This window comes from Melozone crissalis, unplaced genomic scaffold (assembly GCF_028551555.1).
Source record: "Melozone crissalis strain CALT ecotype California unplaced genomic scaffold, PUWL_Pcris_2 ptg000018l_1, whole genome shotgun sequence".
Classification (NCBI taxonomy): Eukaryota; Metazoa; Chordata; class Aves; order Passeriformes; family Passerellidae; genus Melozone; species Melozone crissalis.
In genome coordinates this window covers 39,270,661-39,293,523 of record NW_026535796.1, presented here as the reverse complement: position 1 = coordinate 39,293,523, position 22,863 = coordinate 39,270,661, and the positions used below count along the sequence as shown (strand labels likewise).

The window sequence follows — 22,863 nt, the reverse complement described above, 5'->3', positions numbered from 1 at the left end:
TGGAGTGTGTCAGATAATCCCTCTTGCTTTAACAAGAAAAAAAAAGAAAAAAAGGTATTTTAAACTAGTCCAAAGGTATGGTCATATATTATATGGATCATGGGTTTAAGTGTACTCCATTTTGGTTTCCACCATGAACATCTAATTCCTGTAACAATGTTGTATGTTTATTTAAAGTATATATATATATATATATATATACAAATTAAATGTCAGATTTTTGCATTAATTAAGATTTTTTAAAATTTGAATATGAACTTTGAGTACTTTATTTAAAAAAAATTAAAAATACTTTTCCTGGAGTGTTAAGTTTCGGAATTCAAGACTATATTTGTCAAATTTAAGTTTAAAATATGTAGCTATCATTGTTTTCTGATATTGAATGTAAATATTTGTAAAAAGAAATTCTTTTGTATATTTTTGTGAAAATGTAGTTCCCCAAAATATAAAAAAAGATTTAATAAAAAAGTGCATTTATGTTACTGTTCAACACTTTTCATCATTTTAATAACACTGAACAGTATTTATGGGCATGTGTGTGCATTATTTTTCTAGAAGGAGAAAACCACAGTGTGCACAGAAGGAAAAAAGAATTCCTTAGAAGTTCAGGGTTCTTTCTTCTGGGTATAAATGGAGACATCTCAGAGTATCTATTTTCAAGTGAAGTGGCAATTCATAGGGTTTTTAAGTGGAGAACAGTATCAATAATTCTTTAATTGTTCTGGCTTATAAAGCTGCTTTTTTCCCTTGTCTTTTTGTCCCCATTTTAAAGAGCAGAAGGACTGTGACAAAACCACTGCACTGAACAACACCCAAAAGACAAAGCACTTGTCTTTACCCAGTCCCTGGGTGCTGGGACAGCAGTGCAGCCATGTGCACTGTACCAAACACTTGCTCAAAAAGTACTTCCAGTACAATCCCAACACAGGAATAAGCTTTCTAAGTGCTTCTGCTGCCATACTTTATTCTTCAACACACCAACCCTTAAACAAGGAACATTACACAAACAGAACACAAAATGTGCTTTGAAGGTTTTTAATGGAACTTAAAACTTTTCTTACACAGATGTTTTTTTCTTACAGCGTAAAAAAAATGTAAAATTGTCCAAACTTACAAACTTGGAAAATTAGAGACATTTCAAGTATGCAATCAATCTCGTTTTATGAAAACAATGTATATTCAAAGTCCAAAATGTATGAGTCTTTCCTAGCATCCTGTGTCCTGGTGGTCGATCCTCCTGTCCTCTACTGTCCAGAGGAGGCAAAGCTCAGTCCCAGGCTGTATCATATTCACTCACTGAGGAGGAAGAAAAAAACAATTCCATAAGAAGCAATTCTGCCCCTCTGTAAAGATGATTTGAGAACTGCTCCATGCCCCATCCCTGTAATGGTTAAAACCTTTGCAGAGGGGATTGGACCATTAAACCACATGAGCCTTTATGGCAGGCCCATAGCTGCAGCTTTGGGAAGTCCGCTACTGTTTATGAAAGCACAGGCAGAGGACAGGAAGGAGCTGCTCTGCCAGAAACACTCCAAGAAAACAGCTGAACCTGTTGTGGAAAAGACAGCTTAGACATAAGATCAAACAATGGTAAAAGGATCTTCAGCTTTATTCAGCTACAACTCAGAAAACACCGCCCTGTCCAGGTCAGGATTCCAGTGACTGCTGTGTCTCAGCTGCAGGGCACCTGTTTATCAGGCTTGCATCACATTAGTTAATGTTTATACAACTACTACCAAACAACAGCACAGGGCTGTCTTCAAAAGAAAGCTGCCCATAAGGGGTATGTTTCTTCATACATCTTTGCTGTTCCTCTCACACATTACTTCTGTGAGAAAAACTACATTAGTAATGCCATAACATACCTTTTATTTTTCTTGGTTAGGTTTAGAGTATTTCTCACCTGGCTTGAGTTCGAGTCCATTTCAAGGCATGGCGTGGAGGTACAGCAACAGTGGGATGGTAGAAAGTGCAGTCTGGTCTTGTACACTGTGTATTAAACCTACAATGCTGAAACCAAAAGTATTTCAGAAGAGGCTGCTCAGTGCTGGCTGCCTGAACTCCTGAACATGCTGAGCTGCACTGTGACCCTGGTATTGCTGTGTCACACTTCTCACCTGCAACTGAGCCAACACCTGCCTCCACCAGGGCAACCAGCTCAACCCAGTGACAAAAAATCCTTTTCAAGAAGGACCAACTATGAATTTCATGCTCCAAAACTGCCACTGCACTGACTGGTGGAGATTCCTTTGCTCGCAAGAGTTTACAGAGTTCAGCTTAAATTGATCTCTGTGTACAAGTTGGGAGCATGACACAGCATTACCTGAGGGGGGAGAAAAGCCAGAGTATCTGGCTAATAGTATCTGAGCATGGGTATTTTGGCATTATTAGGGCTGGAAAAAGCACTACACCTCCTGGCATTACATGCAGGGACACAATTCTATACAAGTAGCCAAGTAATAGACTCCTGTGGTACAAAGATTACATTAATAAATTTTAGGGTAACTGGGCAATCTTTAAAGTTTTTGTATTTTGCAGCATATCTGAAGGAAGAGTCAAGAGTCTTGAGACATATTCCTTCCCAAAAGGCTCCTCTCTGCCCCCAGCATCCTGGCTGGGTATATTTTGAAGAGTTCTGTCCTGTTTGAAGCTCCCCAGCAGCATTTGGTAGAAAGATAACTGAAAGTATAATTTTCCAAATTCCTTAAATCACTACTTTTGTGTATTCTTCTTATAAGGCAAAGTCAAAATGTGAACAGTAAAGAAAAAAGTGTTAAATCCTAGTAACATTTCCTGTCCCAAAGTAGCATGTTTTAAGTCTCTTTCTAGAAAGGAAGGAAGACAGGAGATATATCTTACTTTTGGGTGGTAAAATGGACACTCCATTTTCTTACAAGCTGGAAAAAACTTGCACAGCGGACTGCTGGAGGGTACGGACAGTGTGGGCAGGGGTGCTAACAGCAGAAACAAAAAGAACAGGAAGTGAGTCTGGATCAGAATAAATTGCCTTTTCAAGACAGCTCTGCACAACCTTAAATATATCAATCTTTCTGCTAAAAATTCCATCTTATATTACACCAAAATTCAGCAAGAAATAAAAACAGCATTTCCCAATGCAGTTAGGAGATCCTGGAGTAAAACAAGGCTATCAGGTAATCATTTAACTTAGTTCTTCCCATCACAGAGATTCTGGTAGGCAGAGAATCTCAGATGTTAAATTTAGACAGCAGGAAGCCTGTTAGAGTTTTGCACTTTCCAGGAATATGGAGGAGCTGCTGGAAATGATACAGGAGACAAGCACATTGTGCTTGGGGTCTGGCAAGGTTACAAACTGCATGAACTGTGACTAGGGGCTAAATTACTTCCAGAAGATCATGCAGTAAAGTCCTTGCACCTCAGCATGGTTCAAAGGCTCAACACCAACCCATATCAAACATAGCTACTGCCTTCATCAAGTAACCTCATCCCAAAAGTCATCTCATCACTACACTAACTTCACTCCTACACTGGCATTAAAGAATAAAATGTTCATAGGCAGGAGACTGTTTTCAGTGTGTGTCACAAGGCCTTGGTACAACATGTGTCCAATTTAAGAAAAAAATCTGAGCAAAACTGCAGTGCTGGCTAATCCCTTCAGAGAAACAGACAACTTATGCAAGTCACCACTTTGGCCTTGAACAGCTCTCATAGGAACTCCTGCATAAAAGCGTTGGAGGATTTTTCTGGTAACAGTTTTTGCAGTAGCACTGGATTATTATTCTTCATCTTGCACTAAGAGTTGTAAGAAAATTACTTTAACTCAAGAAAAAAAAAAAAATTCATCACTATCAGCTTCTGCTTCCAAAAATACTGTTGTTCCTTCAGCACTATCATTGAAAGCCCAGAAAACAAGATGTGCTCACCTGGTTTAGGAGATGGATGGGGGGTTCGTCGACTGGCATGAGTGTAAGGACAGTCTGGCTTAGTGCACTTTGCGTCGTATTTACAGTTTGGATGGATGAACAGACATTTATCAGCAAATTTGCAGTTAGGAAAAACTCTGAGGGAAAAGAAATTGAGTCAAAACCTCATACTTGGAGCAAAATCCCTGAACATCTCTTGCACATGAAAGTCAGAGGTGCAGCAGGGCTGGGGCATGTCTTGGTTCCTTCCCAAGTGGGGCACAGGGTGTAGTGCACAAGCTGTGCACCCACCCAGCTGCACTCAGCTGCTCTTCCTGCAGACCCCCCCTCCATGCAGTGAACAACTGAACCACCTCACTCTCAGGGCAGTTTGGTCCCAAACTCCTTGGTGCAAGCCAGGACATGTCCCTCCAACTGTGTGGCAGAGTGGCAAAGGCAATGTGAAATCAGACCTTCCCCAGAGAGGGGTGCAGTGTTCCCCAGTAACACAGTCTCCTTCAGTTTTCTCTGAAGAGTTTTATTTTGAATTGAGTTACACCAGAATTTATAAGGTAATTCATCTGTCCAAGTAACTGAAGTTACCCAATCTGGTAAGAGTTACCTCAAAACAGGCACTGTTTTCCTGGACTGTTCCTGCTTATGGAAGAGAAGTCAAAGGCACAGGGCACATTCAAGAGTTCACCTTCTCTTTCAAATTTAAAACCCATAATCACTGCATTACTACTTAAGATAACCTAACCTTCAAAAGCACTGTAACAGCTGGCAGAAAAGTGCCTATTCTTTTAAGATGCTAATTCCTGCATCTTCAAGCAACTCATGAACGCCAGCCTGTACTGTAAACTAAAGCTTTCTTCTGCAAGGGTCAGCAGCCATCCCTGTGTCCTGACACTTGGGAGAGGGGCAGAAAACAGAAGGAATAACAGTGTGGTAATCTAGCTCTGATCCTGTCCTGACAGGTTTGTGCTGCCTTGGAATATTTCTGACACAGAGCAGAAGTCTGCAGCTCTGGTATGAAAATCAAAATAGCATAGCAAGTGGATGAGCTCTGTACTACTCACTTGCAAGGTAGTGTGGGGTGATGGTACACACATTCATCCCCATTTTTACAGGCAGGCCAGTACTTGCAGCGCTCCAGCACCTTCTCCTGCTTTTGTAGCATACTTAAGTCTTCCATTTCCACTGGATGGTAAGAAAGAAGAAAAAAAAACAACCCTAAGCTGGGACCTTTATAATTCTACATGCAACTTGGTGTAAACAATCTAGCATAATCAAAATACACTGTACTTCTATTCTCTCTTAATCAAAAAAGTTATGACAGTAAAAGTTTAGTACATCATTATTTCTGAAGAAAATTTCCAAAACTATAAAATGGAAAGTCATAATACTAGACTGACAGCTGCCTTTTGGCAGCTTGATCATAAAAGATCAAATTAGCACTGTTTACAAGCAAAATAAATCAGTTTTCCTTTTCAATCTGAATTTTGATTTTAAGACTTGGACAGACAGGCAATGATCCCAACTGAACCTGAATTATGACTGCTCTGCTGAGCATGAGTTAATTATAGCCATGTTTCTCCAAGACATTTTTTACTCTAGAAAATTATTTCAAGAGATGAAAGCTAAAAATCAAGTTTTATGATAATCAGATTTATTATTATGGGGGCATATACTGAAAGAGAACCACTTCTATGTAATTTGTTAAGACACTTCAGTTACCTGAACCCAGACTCTAATCCAAAAAGTATTTTAAGAAACTCTAAGCTGAAACATTCCACACCTTCACTACCCTTACAGGAACATGGGACTTTGACTTTCTCCTATTTAAATTGCTTATAAAACCTTATTCTCCAAATTCAGACAATTGTACATAGGTTGCTGTTGTCTTATTTTCCCAAATCTGCCTAAACCTTTGGCTCTTCAAAGTTTTCCAGCACTGCCTAGACTTCGTTCTCTGATCCCACTGATGACACAAATTGCTCCAGCTTCATTCCATCCTTAGCCTCATTTATGCCTTCTCCTTGCAACCCACCACAGCCAAATAATGCCATCCTGTAGTAGGACCACACTGGCTCATGCAGATCACTTCCACAAGGATCTGGTTGTGTGTGAGCTCCAGTGCCACCCCTGAAAATTCACAGGAATCCTCAAAAGAGCTAGGACTGTGCTGGCAACACGCTCCTCTACCAAATAGCTTTGGTGAGGAGTCTGAGGCTACACACAGCAAAGCATGGATTTGCAAGAAGTACTCTGTTTCTCTGTGCCAGTAAAGTGCATGAATACACAACATTCCCTTAATCTTTAAGGCTGCCTGATATGTGCAGTACTTCTGCAGCCAGGGAACTGAAAGGACATAAAAGATCTTTTGCTATGGTGCTCTCATATTTGCATTACACATTTACAGCTGGATCCATGCAATTTAAGGGTTCTCAGTACAGCACCAAACAGTATTCGTTATTTAGTTCAGAAATTTGGACACACTGCTACTACATTAAATAAAGATCCTTATTTTCTTAAGAAAGCTAAGTAAAAAACATGAATGCAAGCACAGCCCTCAGGCATGTATTCAAGAGGCCTATGACAGAACTGTAGCCTCTGTGTTTTTTATCACCATGTCAGCATTCTAAACAATTCAAGCATGTGGTTCAGCAAGCAAGTTCCTATGTTATTCAAAAGAAATATAGAAAGAAAATATAGAAAAATCTGTAAAATCACGCACTGTTAAGTTCTTCTTTCAGGTGCTAGCCACTGGACTCTACCAACACCTTACACTACCAGGCTCCTTCTGGTGCCACAACCCTTGACAGAAACATGAATACCATCTGACATATAGTTAAAGGTTCAAGGCATTGTCAGTGTGTTAACTGTAACATCACAGGGACAAATTATAACAGGTCAACCAGAAGGGCAGATTTCTGACAATGAAGACCAACTACATTTGCAGAAAACCAAAAAGACAACAAACAAACTAACAAACCCAAAACAAACAAACCCAACCAACTAAACAAACCCAACAAAATTTTTACCAATACTGAGATGTGTCAAGAACTACCATGTGCCGAATTGTTCTAATATTCCAAGACAAAGGCTTCTGAAGAGATGAACTCCCAGATTGCATTTGCCTAAAAAATGCTCTAATTTGAAGAATAAACACCACCACTTTGGTTTCTATATCCAGGAGGTGTAGCCATGCTCAGGCAACAGGCAAGGTTACACCCTGTTGGTCAGTGTAATTACCATCACAGTTCTCCAGCTGCCTGGTTACAATCTGCATGTGCTGTGCTCGAAGACCTTTCAATCCTCTGCCAGCACACATGTGCTGGGTAACTGGCCTCAATCCTTCCATTAGACACATCTCTTCCTCCTCCTGATCAGAGAGGTATCCTGGTGGACTGGGCACACCATCCAGGGTCACAATGAACTTGGGACTAGCAGGTTTCTCTGGCTGTGCAAGCTGGTCTCTGTCAAACAAAGAAATGCAGTAAATTTACATTTTCTGACTCAAGACATTTGAGTGAATGTGAGCTGTGGTAGTGAGTGAAAGTAGTACAAGCTAATCAATGGGGAGTCAAGCAGTAACAGACCTTCTTTTAGCAATTACTGGTAATGCACTCCAGTTAGCAGTTGGACTTCTGGTCTCCCTTGAGGCACTAATAAGAACTACAGCTCTAGGTACAAGTTCAGTTAGCTGCATTCTGCTCAACAGACAGATCCAAAAACTCATTTACAAACAGTCAATCCTGTGGAATTTGCAGTTTTGAGGCAGAAAAAGAGAGCAAATACCACTCTTGGAATTACAAACCTTTTAACACACCAAACGTGTCTCCTCAAAATTACTGAAAAGCACATTATGAAACAAGTGGTGTAAAAGTTTTTAGAACTAGGATGAGAGAATTGCAATACTGAGACTAAGAACCTTGACACTCAGCCAGACTAAAAGGTCAGACACCAATAGCCTAGCGTCCTGTATCTGTAGTCAGCATGGATAAGAAGCAGCATTAAAACAGGGAACACATACATTTTCTCCAGTCTTTCACCATCCCATCCATTTCACCTGAAGGATTTCCTGAATGACAAGTGATTCTAAGAATTGGAGAACTGTGGAGTTCTCATCTTGGACAACCAGCAATGGGATAACCTTTGCTTCCCTATGAAGTGAGGCTAAAAGCAACTACACTGTAGAATGCCTTTAAGAGGACAGAAACCAGAACATGAATATCATCGTGAGCTAGAACTTTCAGACTGAAGCAGTCAGAAACTGACTATTCACATACAAAAATGTACCTCTCTCCTATAGCACAGTCACAGCTTTCAATTGTGATATTGCCAGGTTATCCTTTTGGATTTGTTGGCTCAGTACTGGTTTTGTTTTCAATTAACACAGGCTGCTGAAAGCCACTCACAGAAAGGAAACACCAGCAGATTCTCAAGCACAGCAGCCCAGGTGATGAAGTTCATCATGCTGTTCAGAGTGGCTTTAACTTGTAACAGGTAGGACTATTTGTTACCTGGAACTTTGTTTGAAGCTGACATGAACTTGAAGCTTCTCCTGGTCAAACTCTCCAGTAAGGAGCCTTAAATCATTGTCCAGGATTCACCACACTCAATATTGTGTTTAAATAAAGATGTTTCTTAAGAAATGTAATCCAAGGGTGAAACAGGTATAAAACTAAAGGCAATTTAAGCAAAATGGTTACTTGACTAAGATTTCAGAAATCAGAACAGAAGAGCAGTACTTTCAGCTCCTTCTTCTTTCTTGCAAATCAGACATGCTCAAGCTACAGTTGACCCTACAATTATTTTCCTAGAGAGGGATTCCTGTGAGGCTTTTTGCCCCTGCTTTTTTTCTTCTACTATTCAAAGTCAATCCATTTTGCATGATTTCACACCTCCTGACTGACCTGACAAAGCACAAGTCTGACCAAATGGCTCCATCTAAACCTCAAACAAGCAATGTGACTAGCAACCCTCCTAAATGCAGTAGCTTTTCACCGTGTCTGTATGAGACGTGCTGAGTGAACTCGCACGGCCTCTGTGCCCTTCTTCCCCAGCTGCTGAATCTGTGGCGCCATCTCCTCTGACAGCCTGGGCTTCTTCAGGATGAACGAGCGAGTATCTGAGTGCACCAGAGACTCTGGGTCACAGTAATCTGCATTGGGAGAACATTACATAGAAAAGAGTAAAATAAGGTGGCAGTTGTACTCTTATAGCATATTTCTAATATCAATTTACATGGTCACGAAGCTAATCTTACTTTGTTTTAATTTTTTCCCAGTAGTTTCCAGTAAACATTTTTACTTTCCTGTTAATTTCACAGGGGTGGATCCACAGAAGTCATAAGCCATATTAGGTCAGATCAGGAAATTTTATAAGTGGAATGGCTATGCTGAAACAGCATTGAACAGGGTACAACTCCCCTCCCCCTCTAAATCTCTCATCCTCTGAACAGCTACTAATGTAATGCACTCATTCCTTAGAGATGCAGAAACTAGGTAATTGTAGAAATCAGTATAATTAATTGAAAAGGAGTATCTTAACATTCAATGGCCAGTAATATTAGGTTTGAAAATAAAAGATAACGAGACTTAACCCTGAGACATTTGCAAGGCATCTTCAATCATAGGATCAATCTGAAGCCGACAAGAGAGCTCCTTTTGTTCAATTCCTAAAAAAAACAGCAATAAGAAGCATATTTAACAGCATGTCAACATGAAACTATAGATTAGAGAATTGAGGCACACTCTCTTAATTCTTTTGATAAAAAAAATCAACAACAAAAACATTCACACTTTTAACATTTTAAAAGTCATTTTCATTATTATGATGAACCCTTTTCCCACTGTTTCAGGAACAGTAACATGGCAAAATCTAAGCACTGTAGGACACTACTCGTTCCCATAATTGCTGCTCAGTACAAATGAGGTCTGTGGGCACAGCAACTGATGAAGGCCAAATTCCTCCTCCTCATTTGTAGAAGAGTTGGCCATTTAGAAAACACACACAGAGGAAAGCAAGTAGCAAGGGACTACTTTATAATCTTCTTAAAAGAGCAAATCAGAGCAGCACTGTTCTACATTTGAGATATGGCTTAAAAATTTAATTTTGCTTTCTGTACATTTCCTAAGCAAGTTGCCATTTCCATTTCAATGGCAAAAGAGTGAAAATATTTAGCATAATTATTTTCTGTGCATTAATTCAAAGGCTGATAAAACTTTTTCTCACATACTTTGAGGTGGCAGAAAGATTCCAAATACATTTATATTAGGAATAAGCAGCTGCAAAAATCTTTTTAAAATAATGAATATTTACCGTTCCTTTACAATGATCATAGAATGATGTAACAAAAATCTTACTCAAAACCAAATTTGATTCATTATCCAAATATCTAAACAGTTAGCAAGTATCAACTAAGTACTTGTTACAGAAATATTTTTTCTCCTGCCTTACTTCTATGATTCCTTGTGACTAACGAAGACAATCCCCCATCGTCTATAAGAAAACCATGCTGAAAAGGCACTTTGACTGCCTTTAAGTATTATGCCCTTTAGGAAATTCAAAACAGAAGTAAAAACCAAAGCTGACACAGTTAGCCTGGTATCAGCTGCCCTGTAAGAGCAAATAGAGTATTCTTATATTTAAACTGAAAAATAAAACACTATAACCATTTGTGTGGAAACCATGTGTTGAAAGAATCTTTTAAGACTTCATATGCTGGAAAATTGTTCCAAATACTCTGGAGTATCTTCACTCTCACTTAAGCTTTGTGACAGAATTACTCCTACAAGATACTAAGGAAAATATGCAAAGGATGAGGAAAAGAGAAGCTATCCAAATGTAAGTGCTTATGCAAAATTATTCTTCAGTGACATGCCACAGAGCTGTAACATTCTTTGCTTACTGATTAAATCCCCTGAGGTTGTCTGTGTGTGTGTTTGGATACATGGATCTATCTGACAGCCATGCTTTTGAAAGCTGCATGGTCTTCAGGGCAGTTCTGCATGCAACTTCTGATGCAGATTTAAAAATTAAAAGCATTCCTTTACTTTTCTCTGCTCAGCTGGTAAAATGATATTCCCTAGTATAAATTCTTGAAAAATATTATCAGATGACCTTGAATTTCTTCAACCGTCTGCTCCTTTGACTCTTCTACTTGAAGCTGAGAACTCAGAACAGGCAGTCTGCTTTGCACATGAATTACTTCTAACTGTGATTCTTCTGGGCTAATTCGAGTTCTCGGTGCAACTGGAACAGTCTGTTTCTGTGGAACTTTAAATAGAGAAACAATGGTAAATCATTTACATACTACCCGATCACACAATAGTACTGCTTTTAGACATATTGTGCTAAAATAACTCTCACAAATTCCTACACACACACAAAATCCCCAAGCATCTGTCTCCACAAAAAGCACCTTTGGCTACCTGTAAAATTTTTATTGTTCAAGTGTATTTGTGCATGTGCACAGAGCACCTTGAGTGGCACCTCGGAACTCCTACTTGTAAGACAAAACAGCATGAGAAGGATTACAGTGACAACAGCAAAGCATTCAGTCATCCACTTCTACATATAATTAACATGGTACTTTCTGAGAGTTTTGAAATCACTTTTCCATCTTTCATATAAATAATCATGGATCATCAATATGTCTCTTCATATGATGCTAGCTACCCTTTGCTGAAGTGCTTGCAAATAGAATAGAACAAAGAAATGGCAGCAGATTCATAGGATCACTTAGGTTCAAAAAGACCCTCTCCCTCATTTATGTTTTTATAATTCATCACTGAACATCAATGCAATGAAACAGGACACAGTAAATCCCTCAAGTATAACTGACTTGCTATTTAGCATTCTGTCTTATCTCCAAGTGCTTTCTTTAGCTTGGATTTATACAAGAGAATTTGGAAATATCACAGATTAACACAAGCAAAATCAATGCTAATTACCAGTGGAATAATTGGTTGTTTTTGTAACTGATTCCTGTGCTTCAGAGATTGCTTTCAGTATTAAGTTCTTATTGGCCTGTTTTGAAGGCGGCAACGAAGGCCTAAAGGAAATAAAAAAAATTAATTGGACACGGATTGTACAGCAACAGTATCCATGTTAAAGACAGTTATTTCAACAGGAATATATTAACAGAAATCATCTACAATTATTTTATCCAAAACAGTTTTCAGTTAATCTATTTTCTCAGAAGATGAGGATCCACAAAATGCTCTAAAAAATGGAAGTCCAGATGTGTGATTTCACCTCTCAAGCTGCTGTAAAACCATGCTACATATGAAAGGCACTCTCTGTACTAATTTCTTTCCACCTCTGCCCACCACTTATCTCTTGCTGTTTGTGCTGGCACCAATAACTATGCAGCCATCCTGAGAAATATGATCCAGCTGCATAATTAGAATGACTCTATCAAAAACATATTATTTGTAAAAAGAGGCTTTCTGCCTGTCTTTAACATCAACAGTAAGGAATCTTAAATCAGACCAATGTGCTGTGGAACTGAAGATAAATTAAATACAGTATATTAACTTACAATAAATCTTATGCAACTATCACTGTAGGTCAGTAGAACCATCTCTTCTCTAGTTTATATGCTCTTACTCTATTGTTAAATATCAGATACAAAAGGTATGTATTTTGACTAATGCCTGACATTTGGATAGAATTAGGGAGCAGAAAAAAGGGAAAAACCTCTGAAGACTGTTTGAAAAGCTAAAATCACCTTAAAGAACAAGTGATAACTGGTTTGAAAAAAATTCCTGAAAATAAATCAAATTACTGAAAAATCATTTTACCACAATAAATACCTGGTATGAAACATGTCAACATTCATGTTCTTTTGCCAGTAAGCTTCACCCAAATAATGTAAAAAATCACACTCTATTGCATCTTACATGCAATAATGAAAAGAGGTTACAAAATCATAGGCATAAACAGGCATCTCATCCACAGAGTTGTGAGATAGTAAAAAAAATACTAAAATTGTTTACTAAATTTTGTCTGTCAATTTTTGAAAGTGCAAACTGATTTTCCCCACTTACAAAGTTTTCATTTGTTATATTAATTCTTGAAAACTCAAACACTGAGATCTTCAGTACCTTCTTTCTGGCTTTGCAGGCACAGACACACTGCTGGAGATGCTTCCTGTTCGCAATCCATAGTCTTCCTCTTCCTCTTCATCTTCTCGATCATTACAGAACTTTTTCACCTTGACCACCGAGCTTACAACAGGCAGCCGTCTCTTCCTGGAGTTTTCCTCCTACAACGCACAGAGCAGGCAAAACGGCTCATTTAGTAGAAACCAGCAAAGAAAGCACTGCAATTCCACCTGGAGCCAGGAGATGGAGAACTTCCCTTCCAATTGGACAAGTGACTGCTCTGGGTAATGTGAAAATCAGACACATTTACACTGAAACATCTCACTGGAAATGAAAGTGTAAACACCACTTAGGAAAAAATAAGAAAAAAATCTCTCAAGTACAGAAAAATTATCCAACGCCTACAGGAAACCAGGGTTTTCCAAAGAAATTTATAGCACTCATCTGATGAGTATGTTGAAAGACTGAAAGAGGAAAGTGCAATCAGTAAAAATTACTTTCTTCCTCTGTATCAACTCTAATTTCAGACAGGTGTAACGACTCATTTTAAGCAAGAAAACTACATATTTCAAAGGATGCTAATTGTTACACACAGTCAGAATGGTCCAGTTTAGATAGTGCAAGGTCCCTGTTGTCTCTTCTAGACATTATTCATGCAAGAGTAACAGAAGAAAAGTATCACAAGACCTTTCCAAGGTGAGATGTTCCTGACATTGATCAATGATTTATGTACATTAAATAAATCACTATATTCTCATTTGCTCTTCTCCATTCTCAAAAACTAAGACACCAGAATGTATCTTTGTAAAGCATTCTAGATTTCCAAGTAAAATTCATTATCCTTTATACAGAATTAAGCAGTGGCAAAGACAGAGAACTTTATGAGCTGCAATAAACATAGATGCACTTGCAACACAGGGTTTGTAAAATCATTACAACATTAGTAGCCATAACTATCTTCATTCCTCTCAAAAAAGGCTCTTCATTCACACAGATAGTCTATCAGCTAGGACTACCACCCTGACTGGCTTAGCTTGGCCTCCAAAGTACTTAGGGCAGCAATCATCTTTTAGTTTATCCTTGTCCAACATCCATCCCAAAGAATTCTTAACTGACATGGTTCTAAAGAGAATAGTAATAATAATCCTCATCATCATCAATGTATCTGGGTTAATAAACAGCGTGCCAAAAATCCTGATTTACAAGACTGTGTAAAGCTGGGGCTATATACATATCGCTTATTCAATGAGCTTAAGATCAGAATTATAATTTCTGATTCATCATATGAACCTCAATAATGTGCTAACCTGTTAGTCCAAGTCAGGATGACATGAAGATGAATATGGTAATTAACCCTGAAATGCAGCAAGCTCTCAGATAATGATGTCAAATTATGCAATCTCTTTTTACCAGTGGACTCAAAGGATGAAATCTCAAACCTGGTACCAGTGACAGAAGTCTTTTGATTTCTCTGAGGTGAAGATTTTACTGAAGCATACATAGCAATTCAGGTTCCTAACAAGAATAGAGTTTCGCAATAGTTAAGGTTGTACCAACCTCACTGCCCACTTTATCAGCACCGAGTTTGGAGGTGGGTCTGTGACCTTCTGCTAAGCTGCCAAATGCTTCTGGATTGCACAGCTGGCCTGTTTCCAGAGACCTGCAGCCTTGTGTGTCTAACTGGCGGCTCCCCTGCAGGCTGCCCTGCTGAGACAATCTGGGCACATGAACGTTTCCATCTGCACTCCTGACAGCTGGGGGCCGGTAGATCTCGGCCGAGGGACGAGAGGAACCGTAAGTCACAGTCACAATGGGTTTCTTCCGTGACAAAGGATTCTCCTGCACAAAGTTTAGGTCTTCATCAATTAGATCATCTGGTTCAGGTTTAATGTCAATAACAGCTTCAGAAGGTGACAATTCCCTCAGAGGCTTGACCGTAGACGTTAAGCGGGATGCAGAACCATCTTCGCAAGACTGCCTGATTAAAAAAGAAATCACCAACTATTATCTGCAAGTCAAGTCCTGGAAAATGAGAATTGTCTTTTAATCAAGAATCATTAATGTAGTACTGTTTATACAAATTTAACACACTGATATTTTTCAGTTTGGGTAATTAATCTAAGCCCTAATCTAATCTTTGAGCTACGTTGCTTAAAGAACTGAGTTCTGATTTAATGTTTCTTTGTACAACAAATTGTAGCAATGCTTCACTCTTCAAAATTACTTGTATCTTTCCAAGTGGCTGTACTCTTTAGAATGGCTATTACACTCACACAACTACTGGTGTCTGAAGGTGTATTAGGAAGTAGCCAGCAGCCTCACCTGGAAGCAGCATTCCTCTGCTCCTGTGAGCTGGTTGAAACTCTGGAGTCATTTCTTTCAGTCCGAGTGCTTGACACTGCAAGAGGGGGCAAGATATCCTCCCGTCTCCTCTCATCACTCACACATGAGCTGCTTTTGCTGGGAGGCAGGTTGCTCTCAAAGATATTCGATTCTGAAGATTTTACACTGGTTGGTTCTGTGGAGACAGGTACCTTTCACTTTTACATTAAACCACAGAACCAAAAAAATAACGAAACAGACAAGATATTTTTACAACTCAGACATATAATACTGCACAGAAAAAATAAGCCTCTCTTCACTCAAAATTTAATTTTCTTACTTACCAGTAGTCACAGATCGCAGCTTATCCAAAACACCATGGAGCCTGAAATAGACAGCAGACAGGGAAGGAAGCAAAAGAGAAAAAAGAGAATTAAAAAACTTTAACTTACATTCAGACTGATAAAGACAGAGATATCTGTCTAGAGATAGACAGAAACTGATCATTTTTTGGAAACCCACTGCCTTTCCACCCTTAAGACTTTACTTTCCATCAACCACAGTATGTTTAACCTCAAAAGGGAGGCTTGAAGTACCTTGCCTCCAATATGTCATGCACATGCAGGCAGAGTATTCATCACATCATCTACTTTTGGCATTTAGTTATTCAAAGCCAGTACTATCCACTTTTCACTACAATCAATGGAGTTAAGTATCAAAAAGATTGATTCAAAAAACCTAAGTTAGAAGCCTAAAGCATAGCCTAAAATTTTACTTTGTATATGAAACTTTAATTACACAGTAGAGTTAAACATAATTGAAAATACAAACTCAAACAGTATATAACTGTTATATATATATATATATACATATATATATACATAGTATGTAAGATTCTCAGGACTCTCCCACCATGCTTTGTATATACCAACATACTCTCTGAGATGTGCTGGTGAGCAAAAATATCTCAGCCAAGTACCAAATCTGCCCTTTGCCTGTGAAAAAGGCACTAAGCTGAAGTAACACAAAAAATTATGTGGCTTTAATACAATAAGGCTGCTCAAAAATAAACAGGTATTACAGTGAGAAGAAAGAAAAAAACCTCAACACTTAAACTCATATCTTACTTGGAATTTAAACCTGATAATGGGCAAGTCTATAATTTTGGCTGAATATTTGAAATGAGCTAAGGGACAAGAACAAATTGCAAAGGCTGCATGTGGGTATAATGAAGGCTTATACTTGTTCTCCTTGTGAGCTTTCACCAGAACACTTGTCAGCTGAGCTCTGGAGATGCAGATCAGTTTTCACACTGACCTCAGAATATCTGATCTGACACTTTGTCAGGGTAAGAAGTGGTGGCCAACCAGCAGGATTGCCAGGTTTGTCACAATTGCTGTGAAACTTTTGCCAGACGGCCCAAAATTACCAGCTAGAGACAAACCAAGGAAGGCAGATCTTGCTGAGTACTGCATTTCACCAACATTTAAGAACATATACATTCCGAGTTGCCTTTAGAAGAAGTAAAAGCATATAAAACTCACAGTTACAATGCTATGTAACACTTTTCCACCAGTTCCCTTATAGCTTATTCACAGGTCTTAGCACTGTATTTATATATATATATATATAAAATAAGAATACTGAAGAATACTGACTTAGGGTTAAAACAGTCACTATGTTTAAAATTTAAGCAGGTGTCAGAACCAGCTGGTGGTATATGTGCATATAGTCAATACATCATTTAAAATATAAATATATAAAATGATCTTGATTTCTTTGATGAAATTTGCTTTCTCTACATATTTATTATTTTTTCATTTCATTTACAAAGCCCTGAAAGTGTTTTCTGCTACACTATTTTTTACTGTATATCAGGATTCAGTCAAGACCATAATACAGGAGCTACATCCTCATCCACTTGTGTAAATTTCATTCATCTGATTCCCAAAACTACCACGAGAAAGACAACTGTATGATTTCCTGATACGCTGAAACCCAAAAGCTGCACCTAGGCAGGCCACAAGAGGCAGCAAAGAAATGCCAGTGCAGTTTTCAAAAAAAGGTACATGCTTAATTGTACTCCTCTATTATATTTTTGACAAATGCCAGGAGAAAAATGAAACCTAAGTAAAATCAAACTACATCCACACAAGTTACATTATCACCTGAAAATCCATCAGTTTAAATAGCTAATACAGTGAATTGTAATAGCTGGAACTATTTTTCATTTTTTGTCAGTATTTACGATTTCATAACATAGCCAACTTCTAAAATGTTTCTCTCTGCTATTCAATAACAGAAAAACTCATAGGAAGCAATTACATAGAAGAAATATTGGAACAGAATGTAATGTCAGTATGAATATGTCAAAGAAAGCAAACTGAAAAAGAGAAAAAATTGTAGTATTTTTCTCATGTACACAAAAATCAAATAATGACCTTCAAAGCTCTATCAGGTAGGAGATTCAGAAATAAGATTAACTTGAAAAAATACATAACTCTGAAAGCAACAAAATCACTAGAGTCAAATGTCTGAAATGTGGATTTACTTACAGGTTTCTACTGTAGAATAAATTCAGTATTAGAAAATGCATGAGAAATATAATGCCTAAATTTGTCATGCAACATGGAATAAATTAATCTACATTGTCAGGAGCTGACAGCAGAGTTGAAGTGTTGCTAACTTGTCCTGTTCACAGTAATTCTGAGGTTCTACTTTGGAGTTTTGGATTTGGGTGGTGGTAATAAATAAATAGCCTGAGAGGTGGGAATACCTAAGCATTTGGTGCTAAGCCTTGTCAAAGACAGCACACAGAATTAGATCCACTGCTCATCTGCCCTGATATAGTAATTCCCATGCACAGCAACCTGAAGCACTGTTAGCATAAAAGCAAACAGATTGGTCCTTCACATCTAACTGCAGTGAACAATGCTCTCATGCTCACAGGGGCTTTTGCAGGAATAATTTTAAGTCAACATACAGCCCCTACTTATCTGAGCACTTTATTTACAAATCTGACTGGCCTATAAACAAAAATGTCCTCCAGCCCTTTTCCATCTAACTATCACCTCAAAAGCCTAACTGCTGACAGACTAAAACTAATGTACTTATTAGACATGCAAAGTAGAAGTTATTATTAATACAAATTACATAATGGGAAGATAAATAACTTTTTTAAATGTCAGGTGTCACTTATAGAAAGCAGTCGTGCACTACTGATAAGAAGTGTGACAAGCAGCTTGCAAACATACCAGACAGTAAACCTGACAGTATTGTTTCCAAGGAAAAGGGAAAGGTCTTCTGTCATCTGCTCTTGACTCTTCTTATTGGCCACCATAACCATAATATAATCAGGGAGCTCTTCATCTAATAGAAAGAGAAACACATTGTTTTAAAGTATAATAAATCATGGAAGACATAACAAACATCTTTAAACAAGTAACCATTTTCTTTCTATCTTACTATAAAGACTGTGCAGAGGATTAGGGAAGCAAATTAACAAGTCTTCCATTTCCTATAAGATTCAATACAAGTCTCATCTACAAGCAAGGAATAAAAGACCCTCAGCTCCACAAGAGCATAAGCTGAAGATCAGTGTATTTAAAAAGGGAGTAAACAGAATGGAAAGAAGAACAAAATAAAAGAAAGCCATTCCGCTGCCTATATCCTTTTTCTTGAATACCAGCAAACTAAAAAAATCTACAATATTCATCACCTCAAATATTGCCAAATACAGCACCTTCCCCTTGTTAAATTTCCTTTAGTTACAGAAACTAAACAAATAAATATCCATTTCTGATATGTGCATTGAACAAATCAAAACTGTACTAACTTCCAGATTTAACTACCACATTTTCTACCTACAAAAATAAAACAAATCCCAGCAAGCTCAAGACTGAACTTCTACTCTCTAATACATGCAATTTCATACACTGTGAGAAATCCATTCCCTTGCATACAAGGCACTCCCACTCCTCAGAATGCACAGGAAGGTGCTTAGAGCCCAACATCACCACATTAAGGGTATGGGGAGTTTGGTGTTTGGTATTTTGCTTTGGCCTAGCTCTGGCCTCTGCCACAATTATTGCTCAAAGGCATTAGTTGTGCTTCTTGAGCACTGACTTCAATTTAGTTTAATCAAACATCTCATGCTCTCCAATCCCACTCCATGGCATCATGTGATCATAACAATAGTAAGTGCAAACAGCTGGGAAATACCTCAAATTATGAATCTGAATCAAGGTACTGATACAGCTGTGCTTATTTAATCAAGCTAAGACAGAACACAACACTAAAAAGACCTAAAAAATGAAAAATACAAATCAAAATCCAAATGAAAGGAATTGCCTTTCTTCTATACCTATGTACACTGTAAATAATTTCCCTCTCCCCTAGACTACAAAAACACAATTCACACATTGTACCTGCACTACCACTACTCAACTGGCTGAACATAACCCATTCCAAGCTTAAACCCTCACTTCTTTTTGGGGGCTTTTTGTTTGTTTCAGTTTTTGTTGTTGTTGCTTTGTGTTTGGGTTTCTTTTTCACTGCAAACTACAAGCTGCACAAGGCGGACCAATGTTCAGACCTAGGACCTTAGAATGAATTTTATTTACTGGCCAAGCTACTTTTAAACATAAGTTCTTCAGGCGGTTCAACACATGATAAAGTAAAGAAGATACTTTAAGTATAGATAAAAGCATAAGTTAGCACAATTACCTGTAACAGTATGATAGAAGAAGGAGGTTACTACTTTGTAAGTTACTACTTTCTCAGTAACTGTGGAAACTTAGTAATTTAGTTGGCTTATGCCAACTTAAACTGCACGTGGAACTACAGCCTTTTGAAAAATTTCCTACCTGATGAAGAATTAACTTACTTCATCTTGCTTTAAATACATGAATATTTCCTTTGTAAGCTCTACACAGCAAGTTAGTTTCAAAACATCTTTTTGTAGAAGAGTTTTCAAGAGAAAAGAATTAGCAGGTACAGAAAGAAAGAATGCATGGTTCTTGTGCAGAGGCTAGAATAATGGAGAACCAACTTTTTACTGGTTACCTGAAAGAAGACATGGACAGTTTTTGAAAAAGATTACTTTAAAAGTTGTTCAAAATACTCTAGTCAAGAAAAGAAACCTGAAAAATCACAGAAGTTTGGAAACAGTGGTTTAAAAAGAAAAAAGAGGCCAAGGCAAGACAGACTTAGCAATAAAGAATACAAAGTTATTTAAAGAAGTTCAGAAGCTGACTGAGAAGAAACTGCAGACATTGTCTGCTGGTCCAGGGAATACAGGAAACCTGTCCTCTGAACACAGAGACAGAAGGCAAACAAAGAAAGAAGAGTCACAGCTGGAATCAATCATGGCTAGTATTCTACCAGCATCTCAGTATTAGAGACAAGAAAGACTTTTATTTCAGAAATACAGAGGAAAGCAAAGAATCAAGGACTGAGAAACTGAAACCTGGAATGATGGTAAAAACCCCAACCAACCAAACAACAAAAAATTAGTTACTTAAAAAGCTTTGAGATGGTGAAAAAGATGATTTTACAATTAAAAAGTTCTAAACATGGTTCCTAGGCACCAACTGAGTTCAGAATATCAGCTCATAGGTAACTCCCTTCTATGGAGCCAATACATTTGTCCATAAATTTTTCCATAAATACAATGCCTCCCTTAAAACAGGAAAGAAGATGAATTTGGGCTCAAACAAACTTTGAACTTGGCCCTGCAACTCACAGGATCACTAAATTATGCTTTCAATTCCTTTTCTTCACCTGAAATCCAAGAAGCATGACAGACAACAACAATGCAGTTTCAGGACTGAGGTATTTTGTTTCCAACAGAATGCTGTGTTAAGTTACCAACTTCTACTGCTGCAGAAAAGAGCTGCTCTGAAGTGCAACACCCATTTCTTCCAAGGTTCAGAAAAAACAAACCCATAAGACCACAGATGTTCACATGGCTCACCCCTCCTGCCACAAGCCAAAATAAAATCTCCCCCTGCCTCTAAGATTCAGATACATGTATTTCAACAGAATTAGCTCAACACAGCTCTTTCATTTTAAAGGTTTGTCCCACATAATGTTTCTGACCTGGCCTTTTAATTTCCTAAGCCACTCACTCATCTTTGTCCTCCCTCCTAATTTCAACAGACACCTCACTCTGAATTCAAGAGCTGTTAAAAATATGCCTAAGAAAGACTGATTCCATCTCAGAGTGGTCACAGCTACCTGCTGCTGTATTTCCAAGGCTCTTGCTTTATATAATGTTTCTCCTAATGCTTCAAAGAAATTTCCTTAGATATTCACATCATGGTTTGTTTTTCTTTCAAATCCCTTGCCACCATTTATAAAAGGGAAGATTATTAGACCGACTTCTTAGTTGTTTTCTTTTAGTTCTTCATATACTGATGTTCACTTACTGCTTCCTCTTATGCTTACTATAATATTTTGTCAAGTATATGTCTTTCTTTCTCACTAGTCCAGCACTTCAGATATTTCTTCTCATGCTTAAGGCTTCTGTATGCAATAACACAGGTAACAGTAAGTTCCATTAGCTAAGCTGGGTTTTTTCCTACATAACAAAAATGATCTAAAGATTGCTGAACACATGGCAAAACTTACCAACATAAGCCCCCAGCTCCTGTAACTTTCCTTTTATAGCACCCTAAAAAATAATGAAATATTGTTTAAGGGATGGATCAACAAAGTATTTCTAACTTTAAAGATGTGGGAGGCTTAGCAAAGTTTCTTTCATTTACTGTTTGAGCATACTAATTTAACATGTTAAACTTTTCCTACTCTCTACTCTCAGGATAGGAACGTTCTAACAGCGAGGGGCTGACAGCAGAGTAACGGAATCTCACTCTCTCTACCGTACAGACCAGTGCCTGCGCTACCATCCAACCTCCGCGTCCCAGCTGGCCTTTTTTGAGCAGAGACCACCCGGACTCATAAAGTGCAAAAAAACCTAAAAATCTAAGTTGATTTGATAAAAGGTAATTCCCAGCTCAGCAGGGAAACAGAAACCTGCCGGGATTTCCAAACGGTGACCGCCGAGTGTGAGCGGCTGACAGGCCCTGCCGGTACCGGGGGCTCCCACCCGGCCGAGCTGCGCGCCCCCCGGGCAGCCCCGGGGCCGGCCGGGCTCTGCAGGGCGACAGCGGCAGCCCCGGGACACCGACGGCACCCGGCAGCTGCCCGTCGGGGCACAGGGGTGCCCCCACTCCGCTTCCCACAAAAACGACTCTCCTGCTCCCGCCCTCCCGGGGAGTCCCGAGGCCGAAGGACCCCGCGGCCGGCAGCAGTGACGGGGGGGCCGGCCGGAGCCCGGTGCCTCAGCCGCCGGCCGGGCCTGCCCCACACGCGGGCCCGGCCTCCTGCCGCGGGCGGAGGGAGCGACCCGGCTGCTTCTGTCTCACCCGGATCTTGCGGCTGATCTCGGTGCCGATCTCCATGGCCGCGGCGAGCCGCCCCCGTCCGTTCCGGCCAGATCCCCGCGGCCCCGGGCCCAGCTCCCACCGCCGCCCGCGCGGGTA

At 38.9% G+C, this 22,863-nt stretch overlaps 1 protein-coding gene across 2 annotated transcripts; it reads right to left on the bottom strand.

Annotated features, from left to right (window-relative positions):
• ZC3H14 (zinc finger CCCH-type containing 14) lies at nt 1–22,836 on the bottom strand. 2 transcript variants are annotated; one of them, XM_054276242.1, is made up of 17 exons: nt 22,747–22,836; nt 21,950–21,992; nt 18,574–18,688; nt 15,664–15,704; nt 15,320–15,515; nt 14,555–14,975; nt 12,998–13,158; nt 11,843–11,943; nt 11,010–11,165; nt 9,490–9,564; nt 8,892–9,048; nt 7,137–7,360; nt 4,961–5,081; nt 3,903–4,039; nt 2,860–2,954; nt 1,904–2,010; nt 1–1,296 (listed from the first exon to the last, which is right to left on the bottom strand). In XM_054276242.1, exons 1-17 carry the CDS (start codon nt 22,780–22,782, stop codon nt 1,290–1,292), a joined length of 2,193 nt encoding a protein of 730 aa, XP_054132217.1. In that variant the 5' UTR covers nt 22,783–22,836; the 3' UTR covers nt 1–1,289. The 2 variants fall into 2 exon arrangements, with proteins under 2 accessions (XP_054132217.1, XP_054132219.1); XM_054276244.1 differs by lacking the exon at nt 21,950–21,992 and having other exon boundaries at nt 22,747–22,807.
• Between the last annotated feature and the right edge of the window lie 27 nt (nt 22,837–22,863).

Coding starts and splice junctions, on each gene's coding strand:
- ZC3H14 (XM_054276242.1), bottom strand. CDS start 22,782: ATGGAGATCGGCACCGAGATCAGCCGCAAGATCCGG. Junction 21,993..22,746: donor AGATCAGCCGCAAGATCCGG/GTGAGACAGAAG, acceptor ATTATTTTTTAG/GGTGCTATAAAAGGAAAGTT. Junction 14,976..15,319: donor CAGAGGAATGCTGCTTCCAG/GTGAGGCTGCTG, acceptor TTTTTTAATCAG/GCAGTCTTGCGAAGATGGTT.